At 38.6% G+C, this 12983-nt stretch overlaps 1 protein-coding gene across 4 annotated transcripts in view; it reads right to left on the reverse strand.

Moving 5' to 3' along the window:
* Positions 1-2661: 2661 nt before the first annotated feature.
* The window catches only part of TOX3 (TOX high mobility group box family member 3), a 74040-nt gene continuing 63718 nt past the window's right edge, over positions 2662-12983 (reverse strand). For all 4 annotated transcript variants that reach the window (XM_066557333.1, XM_066557332.1, XM_066557331.1 and 1 more), the window contains 4 exons: positions 9131-9400; positions 7589-7816; positions 6172-6252; positions 2662-4545 (listed from right to left, as the gene is read on the reverse strand). In XM_066557333.1, coding sequence (XP_066413430.1) covers positions 3796-4545; positions 6172-6252; positions 7589-7816; positions 9131-9400 — 1329 coding nt within the window. In that variant the 3' untranslated portion in view covers positions 2662-3795. The remainder of the gene's footprint in view (positions 4546-6171; positions 6253-7588; positions 7817-9130; positions 9401-12983) is intronic.

A 12983-nucleotide genomic window follows, 5' to 3' on the forward strand; every position in this document is an offset into this window, starting at 1 on the left:
GGAGACTCCAGTGATAGATTACATGTACATGCTGTGTCATATCCAATTAACTCAAATTGACTGTGTACTGCATTATGCTGTTAGTGCATGGAAGATCAATAAATATGGAGAAAATCCAACGAGGCGCTCTCCATTCCCATCCAATTCTAGTAGGTCTGAGACAGATCATGCTCCTATGATGTGTGTGCTGCTGCTGAAGAGGGCAGGTGGTGCATAGACACCATTCAAACTTGGCCTATTCAATCTAAACTCCTCTAACTCGCCATTCATGCATAGCAAAACACCATCTGGTCCTATTTTGCCTCCAGCAATCACAGCTGACCAAAAACGATAATAACAGCTGTTGCAAAACAAAAGCCAAACAAAGGGGGGAGGGAAAGGTTAGAATGCAGTCCAGTGCTGCAAAATACTCCATGAAGTGAGAAATGAAAAAGGAGCCATTCAAATAGGAATCCCCATTGAAAAGAGTCAGTGCAAGACTTGTGGTTAAACTTGAGATATTTAATCCATCTGTCCTGCAAACCACAATGGTCAGGTGATAATATAAAATTGAGATTATGTTGCACAGAGGTATTTAAAGGCTTTGTTCTCCAAGTTGGAAACTAATGACCCTGTGTCAGCTAAAAATTAAACCTCCTTATGTTCTTTCATCATGTGTCAACCTGGGTTAATGTGAAAGTAGAATGTGGTTAACCGAGGTGATAAAGCATCTGAAACCTTGGGAAAAGAAGGGAGCAGTTAAGTGCTTGCAAATGCTACAAAGGAAAACATTCTTAAAAACCATGCACGACACTGAAACCATACAGATTATTGCATTTTTCTTGTATAAATTGCATATCAAGCGATTTAAACTAACAGTTTTATTTATGACCTATGATAGCACAGTTATTCACTTAGATTTAGGGAACATGAACACAAACTTGCACAGTTTGAAACACAAGATGTTCTGCAATATGCTATTGTGGGTAATGCAAAATATAATTTTGTGGCAAGCAGGGAGATGCTCCAGTTTTTCAAGATTCAAATTTTGATATTTAAAATGTATGGTCCTGCTTGATGATTAATTTTCTTTTTTTTTTTTCCTTTTTTTAGGCCGCAGTAATTAAAACTATTTTTCCTGGAATTGAACATCAGTAGTTCAGCAGCTCTTAATCAAATGTGATAAAACCCAGGATTTATGAAACCATTTAATGAGTGTAATAACACCTGCTTCTCGCTGCAAATAGTTGAAAACAGACTTCAGTTGTAATTAACTCTTATCACTTGTGACATTTTTCCAACGATACTTCATAGGTCTTCAAAATGACAATTACAGAACTAATACACAATTACTGTCACATGCAGTTTAGCAATTATTTCTGAAGACATTTGTCTAAAGGTTTCAAAAACGACTATAAAATGGTTTCCTTTGTTACATAACACTGGTTAAAACTGACACACATGAAATCTCTCCCAACCAGCCTCTGTTGTGCCATTTCTAATGCAGACAGGTTTCCCTGCACTTGGAATAAACACCTTCCATCCCAGGCATTATTAGATATCATGCTAAGGCTATTAGGAGCATGGGTAGCTGTCAACTAACACCTATTATGAAAAGCTTCAATTTATATATGATTTTTTTCTGCTCCAAGAAATCTATAAATTTATAATTAGAATCTCTTGCTGTTCAATATTTGTACATAATAAGCAGAGTACCTGAGGATGATGAAATATTGAAAGATGAATTCATTATGAAGAAAGTCACATGGTGTAGTACCTCTTCCCTCAAGTCTGGCTGCAACTTTTTGGGGATCTCTATTCCATTATTTTTGGGTTGTGCTCTGAGCATGGTAGCCATGCCTCAAACAGGATTAGGATTCTGCTCAGGCTTGACACTTGCTGTTTTTAATTTTCATTTTATCATAAGCAGTTTAAGATTGTTGCCAGTGGTAATTTGCAATTTTTATCAAGACCTCTTCATTATAGCTTCTGACAGGACAGATGCTGTAATTAATCATGCCAGACAACTGGGGATAGTGGTCAGACTGCACTCACAGCACAGATACTGCAGGAGAAGAAGGGAAACAAGAAAATAGAGGCTCTCTCCTTCCTGTTCAGAGCAAAAATATAGGAACAGCACTAATAACCTGACAACACACTGCATGTTAATGTTTCCAAACCCTTCATATGAAAGACCTGCCCCCTCCATCCTCCCCACTCCATCACATTCTACCTTAATGAGAAAATAAAAGTCAGACAGCTCAGGAGCAGCCCAAGGCAGGAGCTGGAGGCTTACAGAGTGAAGCCCACAGCAGGAGCTGAGTTTACATCTGGAACTCCCAGATACAAAGAAACAATTTGTGCCGATTTCCATCTCTGAACATTATGTCTGAGAGACAGGTTCAGGTCCCTGTTCCTGCAGCTCATCAGCACAGGGCACAATCACTGTTCTGTGACCCCAGCACTTGCCTTCTCTCCCTGGAGTCACAGACACCTCAGAGCAGTTGCCCACAACTCTGCAGCAGAGCATCTTGGAGGGCACAAGAGCCAAGTGCTTGCTCTGTTCCCATTGGTACTTGTTCACCCAGAATGTTTGATAAAAATCCAAAGGAGTTTAAAAATGTCCAAGAAAGCATTTAGAAGGAAACATTTCTGGTTTCTGTATCAAAGACTTACAGCTCATCAGTTTTACCGAAATGTGTTTATTCTATAGCAAGATAAAAGCATTTATTTTAGATAAGCAAAATACAAACAACTTAATTGCTGCTATCATAACTCATAAAAAAGTATAAAACAGCATAAAAACACAATAAGCAATGTAGCAATTAATAATTCATGTTACCAGTGTTTACATTAAAGCCTCATTTATGAAAACTTTACAACACATGATATGAAAACTTACAACTTTTAAAGAAAATATTTACATTGATTATTCAGTTGTGGAGTTTCATTTAAATACTCTACCGGTTTTACAGCGTATTAATAACTTGCATTTCTCATCTTAGCTTTCTGTAATAACAGTTTTATTTAAGTGCATTTCCCTTTTAAAAATACAGTGTATTAAATCTGAAACTCATCACTTCGACACAGAATATAATATTCACATTTGTTCTGTAATTGGAATTAACGTAAGAGGGTAAATGTCAATATATATTTTCTTACGAACTATGGCAGGTTTATTTGGAGAAATGAAGTGAAAAGTTGGGTCAAACATTTATGTCCAGTTACTTGCATTTGTTTTTCCAAAGACATTTAGGAGAGAAAAAGAAAAAAAAAATAAGAGCTTTGGCAAAAATCTGTGATTTACTCTATTTTTTCATGACAAAAAATGCCATCAACTAACTCATGTCATACAAGTATGATTGTATGAAATCCAATCATAATTTTACAGGTAGTTACAACTGTGCTTTAAGGGCTTTATGAGTTCATACTGCCTTGAAGTGCATTACTCACTTTTAGAGAAAGAAGGGCTATAGCATATAACTCTGAAAGGCCATTTTGCAGTCATAAGGTCCAGGTATTTTTTAGGCCAGTTGATTCACATATTGTAGGTAAAGCTTAAATAAATTAAAAAGGCATCACATGAAAAAGAGAACAGCATTTTTTCTTTTAAACAAAATGATTTATAGTCAGCTAAAAGATGATACACAGCTACATTGTAGTTCTTTATTGCCTATCTAATAGACACTTTAGAGGATCATTTGATCTGTTATGCATCCCTGCATAACTACCATCAACAATTTACAGTTTTCAGCCAAATATGGTTTACCCCTACCCCTCCATCAACACAAAGCCATGTTGCAAGATCGTTTATCTTCAGAAAATACTGACCTGTGATAATACTTGAGTCTGTGTCTGAGATTGTATTTGTGACTGGTGCTGCTGAGGTGCTGGCTGAGGGCTCCCAATGGCAGGGATGGGAGAAGTGATCTGCGGGGCTCCTGGGGAATGCTGCTGAGGAGAAGGCTGGGACTGGTGCTGCATATGCTGCATTTGCTGCTGCTGCATTTGCTGAAGCTGTATGTGCTGCAGTTGCTGTTGCATCTGCTGTTGATTCATCTGCTGCTGGAGATGCTGCTGTTGCTGCTGCTGCTGCTGCAAATGTTGCTGCATGTGGTGCTGAAAATGCTGCTGCTGCATTTGCTGTTGTATTTGCTGATGCATTTGATGCTGATGAAGTTGCTGCTGTTGCATCTGCTGCATCTGTTGCTGCTGGAGCTGCTGCATCTGGTGCTGCTGGCTTTGCATGGAGGGGCTGAGCTGAGACGAAGAGGGCGTTGCCACCATGTTTGAGGCCATGGAGCTTATCAACGGAGCTGCAATGTTTGTTGGCATGTTTGGGGCAATGGTGACAGAAGCTACAATCTGATTCATTGGCAGTCTCATGGTCAAGGGTTTTGGAGCAATGGCTCTGGAAAGGGGCTGTTGAAGAGTTTGGGGAGATGCCGACACCGTGGCGTGCTGAGAAAGAGAACTATTCAGAATGAGGGAGGAAGACAAATTTGTGGATGCCAGTGTTTGCTGAACAGAACGAATTGTCTGGGCCTCAGCAGATTCTGCAGCAGCCTGTGTTTGGAAGAGAAATTAATTGTCTTTTCAACAGAAAAAACATTGTTACTGTTTACATGGTAATAAAAGTAACAGCTACTCAGAGACCTTTGCCATCTTTTGCTTTCTATCAGAAAAGATCAATCTGCAGTCTGAAAACAACCACTGATCAGCAATACATTGCATAACCTCTTCATCTGCCTCCCTGTATGGTATCTCCTGGTCTTACTTGGACAAAAACTAACTTGTGCCCTTGATCAACACCAGAAAGTCACAGATGTCACACACACTTTGTCGCTGAAAGAGCTAGAACAGGCCCAATATATTTAAATGTTTTTAAAAAACCCTGCTCTTTGGGAGGCAGCAGCACACACACTCCCCACCCCATGAGTCACCAACCCATGAGCAATTAACTGGCACTCTTTAGACATTTACCTGAGAATGTAATAAATTGTGCTGCACAAGCCTCTCTCCCAACCCTACCCTGAAACATCTCACCTGAAAAAGCTAGAGCAAGGATGTCTTAATTTAGAGGAGATGAGATACAATGACGTTGAGTGTCATTTCCACCTGCAATCTACCCAGGAGTTACTTGGTAGTCCTGGTCCCATGGATTTGGGGAAAAATATGATTCCTGATCGTTTTGAAAAGGGAACTTAAGATTCACAAAATAATATCTCTCAAAGGTATTTAGAATTCCTGCTGATCTTAAACTTAGCATTGTGATACTAAAGGCTTTTAGAATATTATCTAAGTCCCAGAGGCAACAGAAAAATGGAGCTTCTTAACACAAGAAGAAGAAATCTTCCAGCTTTCAAAAACACGTGTATAATTTCTGATGTTGTATTTTTTAATCAATAATTAAAATACACAGCAACTTTTCATATGGTTTACTAATGTTCTGCAGTTGTACATTCAAATAAATATTCTCAGGAGTTAAGACATCATCACCCAATGTTTTACCCATATTTTAGATGTCTATAAGCACATTTCCATTTATGATATTCAGATGCAACAGAACTGCAACCTGTATAGTGCTGCTGTCTAGAAAGGTAAATTGTCAAGTAGGACAGCAGAGCTTTGTTTTCTTCACAGGTTTCATTTTAACTCAGGATCCACTAAAATACTCCTTGTGGCTCACTGCCAGCAAGTCCATTTTTTAGTACTCTCCAAATTCACAGCCACCACACATTTCTTTCCCCTCACCTGCAAAAATACTTAAGCTTTGTCACACAACAACTGCTCTCCAACTCCACGCAAAGCAAGCCTGTCCTTTGAGAAGCAGCACTTGAGGAAAAACAAACCTCTGCCAACAGCTTGCAAATATTAATGTCAAAAGGTCAGTATATTTTTCATGACTGAATTTTATTTTTGTGGTGAAGTGCATTACTTTGCCTCCACAGCTCAAGGAAGATGTACAATTACAAAGATGGTTTCTGGTAATCATTAGTATGCCAGGAGAGAGATGAAACTATTTTTGCAGAGACTAAGCAGGGTTCAAGCAGCGGCACAATCTTGTAGAGCTGTATTACAGAAATGCCATGATTCTACTTCTATTGTGCATAACACCCCCCCAGCCCCAAATATTCCAATATCATTGGTAAAAGCTCACTTGAATTACATCAAAGGCAGTATTAGGCTTACCTTAGAAACAAGGCTTGCTCTGTAGGCAGCAAGAGCCTTTAGGTATTCTTTTTTGGCAGCTTCAGTTTTTCTTTTATATACCTATTAAAAGAGACCACAGTTTCACCAACTTCAACTATTAAGATTTTTTTTTTTTTGCCACAATGCTCTCAAAATCACTTGCACAGAAACAAAAAACATAGACCAAAACCCCTGAAAACACTCTACTGTTAGATGTGCTTTTTCTTCCTTGAAAGTCCTAAATGTTCTTGCAGGTGGTTACAGGCTTTCAGGGCTACTTGCTGGACTTGCAGTACAATTTATGTTGATTATCAAGAATAACAAAATGCTGCAATTTGACATCAGTCTGAGCAGCAAACTGATTGACAAAACTACCTATGCACTCTTTCCTTTCCCAGAAAACAGTGTTTTATTGACTCCAAGTAGCAGGGATGTTAGAAAATTGGGTATTACAAATGCCAAAATCTATCAGCAGTAGTCTAGAATAGCAGAATACACCTGTGCATTTTTTTTTCAGAACAAATATTTGAACTACATATAAGAAAATCTGTACCCCTTGAAAAAAATGTGGATCAAATGGCTTGGACTTGCCCCAAAGCCAGCAGGAGAGAATCCCATTGAGTTAAACAAGAACTGTTAGTAAAAATACTAAATCTGTATTTTTAATCATTATTAAATTTAACGTTCACCCTTAAATCATGTTCATCATCATCTGTTAGATCAGAGTAAAAGTTTCTAAATGTATTTCAGAAAAAAGTACCATTCATCTCTTGCCAAAAGGTGTTCTATCTGGGAATCTGTCCTCCCATAAAAGCTTCTATTAACTGTTACTGGGAACAAACAAGGGGTATTTTTAACCCCCTTTAATCCATGTGCAGCAGTTCCATGTGTATGGGAAGAAGAATAACCCTCAAGGAAATACAAGACTCATCACTCTGTACCCAGTTGGAGTTGGAGATAGCATTTCCCACACAACATTGTAATGAGACTCAGAGGATTGGCTTCAAAGGTTGGAAATCAACACGCTTTGTAACAAATTCATAAGGCAGATCAAAGGAAATGGTAAATATGCTGTACCTTCCTCTTTTCTAACTTATTAATAGGAAACAAGGGCTTTGAAATAGGAATCATCAAAAGATGGTTTTAAGAGGACTCTAGGACACTATAACCTGAGCTCTTTTACAAACTGCCCTTTAAAATTTAAAGACAAATACAGTCATTTAACACAACCTGTCAGCTCTCACAAAGAAAAAAAAATTAGTTGCTAGATCTTCAGTAAGTTCAAAACTCAGTTTAGCTCTACAGAGGTAGAGTTTTACATCAGCAAGTAGCGTGGCCCACTCAGAGAAGAGGTAGGAGGATTTTTTCACAAGGAATACTATATTACTTCTTGTGAGACAACCCTGCATCAATTTACCTGTTTTTGTTCTTCTCCTAAACTGTCCCACATAGATGCCACTATTTTTGAAACATCTCCAAACGTAGCATTCGGGTTCTGTCCTTTAATTGCAGCTTGTGTGTCCCTGAAGAAAAGGGCATATGCTGACACTGGCTTTTGTGGCTCATTGGGGTCTTTCTTTTTCTTCTTCTTTGGAGTCTTGGGCTTCTTGCCAGAATCTGGGGCAGCTCTTTTTTCTCCAGTAGCCTAAGAAATGGTAAGAACAAGAACAGTTAATAAATGCATTAAATAAGTCAGATAAATTGCAAAACAGTTATTTACAGTCAGTGGTAATATTATATGGATAAAGCTGTTATGTAAGCAACACTTGGGAGAGTCCTGTTGTGCAGGCTCTTCTCTCTAGCAAAGAGTGTGTACCCTCAGCATAATCTCATTGGATCTCCTGGAACTAAATGCATGAGTAGTTACTACTCATTCTAAGCACAGCTCTGAGACTCACATCTTACAAGTTTGACCTAAAAAAGGACACCCCAACGCTAATTTGTATTAAAAAATATTAAGATTTAGTTCATAGCATATTTTGAAGAGGCCATCTATGTTTTTCCTTTAAGATCCAATCTCAGCAGTTGAGACTCAAAAGGCAAAAGCTTGGAGGCATTTTCCAGTTTCCAGGCTTAGACTGGCAACTTAGACATGGGCCAGGAGTTAAAAATCCCACCCTTCAGGCAAAAAGCAGCAGCAGCAACTGGGCAGTGTGTGCCCACCTGCAGAGCACTGGCTGGGATGGGGCAGCTCTGGGAGCTCTGTGCTCTGGCCAGGCACTGACAGCCCCTCTCTTCCCTCTGGGATGGGGTCCAGCAGCTCTGCTCCCTGTGGGTGCCTCTGCCCTGCACCCTCCTTTGTTGAGCTATGCACAGATTATTGCAACAAGGGGATCAAGTGGCTCTAAATATGATATGTAGTATGATATATATCTCTGTGATAGTGATTTACTTTGATATTTTGAGGATCCTGTCCAATGAGCCTTCCACATGTATAACTTCCATCAACTCAATGAGAAAACCTTTCATGGAAGTCTTTAATTAGGCTTTTACATATACTGCTATAACAACATTTTTTCTTTATTTGGTCAATATTTTTTCTTTTTATAAGAGATTTATTTAAAGGAAGATATAAGTTAACTAAACTTTCAGTTAGAAGAAACCTTATTTTACTTCTCTCTATACACATCCATGTTTTACATAACTCCAGAGAATACCAAAATGACAAAACTGTCCAAGACTGATACCTGAAGAGATTCAACAGATCTGAAAACCTGAGTCAAATCAGACCAAAAAAAAAAATATATATATATATATGTATGCCTATTCTTAGGTTCATTATTATGAAGATGGTATGGATAATTCTTAAGAAAAGAAGGTAATCAGGAAATTAATCATATTCCACTTTACTGTAACATTTGTGTTTTAAATGACCACATTGCAGCTGAGCTGATACTGCCACATCCATGAAAATCCAGCATGAGGATGTGTGAGGCTTGCTGCAGATGGAATAACTTACTCTGTTTGATTCATCTGCATCTTCTTCATTGATAGAGCTGGATGGGGAAGGAGTGGCTGATTTACTTGCAGGAGGGGAGGGAGAAGTGTGTGGTAAATTAGTGCCTCCTAAATTTAGCCCCAGCTGCGCACTCAGCTGAGACTGGTTAATGGTGGTGAGCTGGGACGGAGCCATAATTCCCGAATGAGCAGCATCAGCCATGTGGACAATGGATCTCATAATCAGAGAGTGGTCCTGGCGGTACTGGGAAACCTGGCTGTGACTCTGATCCTAGAAGAGATGGAAATGTTGGTTACATATTAGCAGTTACCATACAGCAGTAGCAGGTGAAGTTATTTTCACGGGCTTACAAAAGCAACACTGTCAACATGCAGTTTGCTTCCTTCCTTTTTAATGAATTCAACATATTTTTAAGAAATTAAGTGCAGCAACAGTTACTGTAATTGCCCCAGATTTCACTTTTTCCCCAACTGAGGCTGCTTATTTTGTTCTTTGACTAAAAATTACATTTGTCTGTTTTGAAACATTTCTTCTCTTGATGTAGTGAGAAATACATAAACAATAGGGAAACAAGATGACTGAGGATTCAGGAAAACATTGGAAATGAGGAGACACAAACTGTTGTCAGAGAGTAAACAAAATTGGTGTGGGATGAGGGGATATATATATAGAGAGAGAAAAGCATCTTCCTTTACTGAGTTTCAGTTATTCTTGGCCATTACAGTAACAGCAGTGGATACAAACCAGTCCTGTCTGGGTGGGATTTTAAATCTGTTTTAAACACAGAACACTGCCCTGCCTGGAGTGCATTCACTGCAGCAGGCTGGAGAACCAGTCCAGTAATCCTAAACACTCCTAAAGAGCCCTGTTGGCAAGTAGCACATAAAACTGCACATTTTTATCTTTAATCCAACAATCAAACATGTGGAAGTAGCAAAATTTGTACAAAATCGATGTACAAATCACCGACTTTATTTTTCTTGTACTCCACATCTCAGAAACACAAGCACTTGCATGGTTTGGTTTCTACTGTTTCTTGAGGGCACAAACTGTGTCTACTACATCTGCACAACATTTACCATATTTGTAAATAAAAAAGCAAGACCCTGAAGGTAAATTCAGCTGCAATCTGCCTATGAAAACTATTTTTTTTTGGACCACACACAGATCAATACACAATGAAGGAACATGTAAACAGAAAAGAAGATTTTTTAAAAAGTTAATAAGAGTGTAAATAGCTCACAAATTGATTCAGCAACCTGATTAATCTACAGTCATTGTTTGAACAGCCAGAAACATGAGAAATAAATTAGATTTTGAAAACTCTTTCATTATTAATAAGCCACATTGCAATTAGTAGCAGGTGCAATGATCCTTAATGAAATGACACAGAACAAAACAGCAATTGTGGGAGCCCACTGGACTTCCACAACAGAGTCTGACCTTCCTGGTGCTCTCTTCTAAAGTATGGATAAGTACAAACCAGTTTTCAAAAATCTGTGTCAGCATGGAGGTAAAAGTTTAGCCCAAATGACTTTCCCTTACTTTTTATAACTTTGCCCTCAACAGAGGCAGTGCTCTGTGCTCCTGGAAGTCTTTCCTTGGCTGGGACAAGGGTGGCCATACAAAGAAGCAACATGTGTTAGAGAAGATGCACACCCTGCCTCATGGATCTTTATACACAAATACTGCAGCTCACTGTTTCCCTGTAACAGTAAATCATATTAATTCTGGATTTGACAGTTGTGTCTCTTTCTGCTGAAGCCTATACAGTAGAAACAAGTCCTTCTTTAGCATAAAAATGCACGTGCAGCTGGGTCCAGCACAGATCAAGTTAACCTCACAAGCTCATGATCCAGATCCTGTGCCCCAGGGCTCACCCTCATTTTCCCCTTGCTTCCCCAGCCCTCGCCAGCTTGGCTCATCATCCATACCATACCACACCACACTGCTTTTCCTACTTCTTAAATGCTTTTAATATTTTCAGTAAAGGACTGAAGTTCCTTAGAGATGAGTGTGTGTGCCAAAAGTGGAGCACTTGATACAGAAAGATCAAAACATCAGACTTATTGGCTGAAATACCCATTTGCTTCAGGGCACCTTTCTGTGAAAATTTACTGCTGTTAACTACAGGGTCATTTTGATTGTGACTTGTATTGGCAGTGGCATCTGGAAGTCATTCAAAGTCTATTGTGAAACGATATCACTCTGCCCATTACTCCAATCATTTTACAGACATTACTTTATTGCATGAAGAAAAACTCTGCTGGTTTTCTCCAGCAAAGCTGAAGAGGATCAGAATAACCTTCTCTCAGAAAAACTAACTTTCTTCGTTATTGTGCAGCCAGTACTTTCTTGGAGGTGTTCTACCCCTGAAAGCCTTGCTTTTGTTCTCCCTTTATTGCCACACAATACAGGCCTTTCTGGCCTTTACACTCAGCCAACAAAATGTGATGACAAGGGTTACAAACCATTTACTCCAAGTCTTGTCATTTCGGTTGCATCTATGATTTTATTGAGACTAAATTCTCTTGACTTGCACTGACCCAGAATCTAATTTTATACACAAGCCCATGAATTCTTAACTGTCTCTTTTTCTGATACTATCTGATGCTTGTGTGGGTTTTCTGCATCCACTTACTTAATTTCAGATTTTCTTTTCTGCATCTTTTCCTGATTTCTTTAGCCTTTTTTTTTCAATCTTAAGAGCTTCAATAAAATCCAGGAATGGCAACAACAATATTTTGTAACTGGCCATTTAGAACTAAACTGATTACACATATTATATGAAAGAAAATGTTTCATATAATATCCAATCCCTTATTATTCATATGTCCATATGAAAACAAAAAACAATGCATTTTCTGCACTTTCAGTTTAACTTATATGGCTGATCAATATTAAAAAAAGAAAGGAACAGGGTTTTCATTTTTTGCTTTGTGGTACAGTGCTGTGGCCCTGAACAACCTGTGGTTCCTATATCAGAGCTTTCAGACAAAGATGTATAAGCCATTTTTTATGTGTGTACAGTGGTTTGGAAAGAAGGCAGGGAGGCTAGTTCATAGCAATATTGAAGTCCATGGCATTTTGCTATAGCTCCTGAGCAAACAAAAGTCTTCTAAGAAGGGAGCTAAAATCAAGCAAACAAAATTTCCATCAATTATTTTTACTCTTATTTTTTCAGTGATACTACCAAAGGCTAATACCAAACTGAAGGGATCAGTAACATTTCATTATGCTTGAGATGTTAAGCAAAGAAATGTTTAACAATGAAAATCATCCTATATCAGAAGCACACATGGAAATACAAGTGCACTGAAGCACCCACATGACATCCTAATTACATTACTGTATGAAAACTGAAAAGCTCACATATCCAAAAATAACCCACTGAGAATACAGGGAGAATTTTAGAGAATATCACAAGACCTTCTGCATAAACTTTACCCAAAATAAATGTGATACACAAGTATTAAAAACATTCAAGATTTTTGTAACATTAAGCAAAACCAAGAGATTAGTTCTGACAGAAATTCATGAACTCCTCAAGCAGACAGTATCAAGTTTTGAAGGACCTGATCTGCTTTACAGCCTTAGATTGAAGTTAGGCAAAGCCTGGTGATCTTAAAACAAGTCAGGCAAAGCTCAACCCCTGCTTTACTCAGCATGATAATCAGACAAGGACATGATGTGGGGAACCAAACCAAAAGAGAAATAACTTGTCTAATTCCTCTGCAGGCTGAAATGGCTTTGACTCAGATCAATCTGTTGTCATCCTACATGAGTGCTACAAACCCCTCAGGTACAGAGACATTTATTGAGGGCAACACTGGGCACCTCTCTGGGCTCTCCA

Source organism: Molothrus aeneus, chromosome 11, assembly GCF_037042795.1.
Source record: "Molothrus aeneus isolate 106 chromosome 11, BPBGC_Maene_1.0, whole genome shotgun sequence".
Lineage (NCBI taxonomy): Eukaryota > Metazoa > Chordata > Aves > Passeriformes > Icteridae > Molothrus > Molothrus aeneus.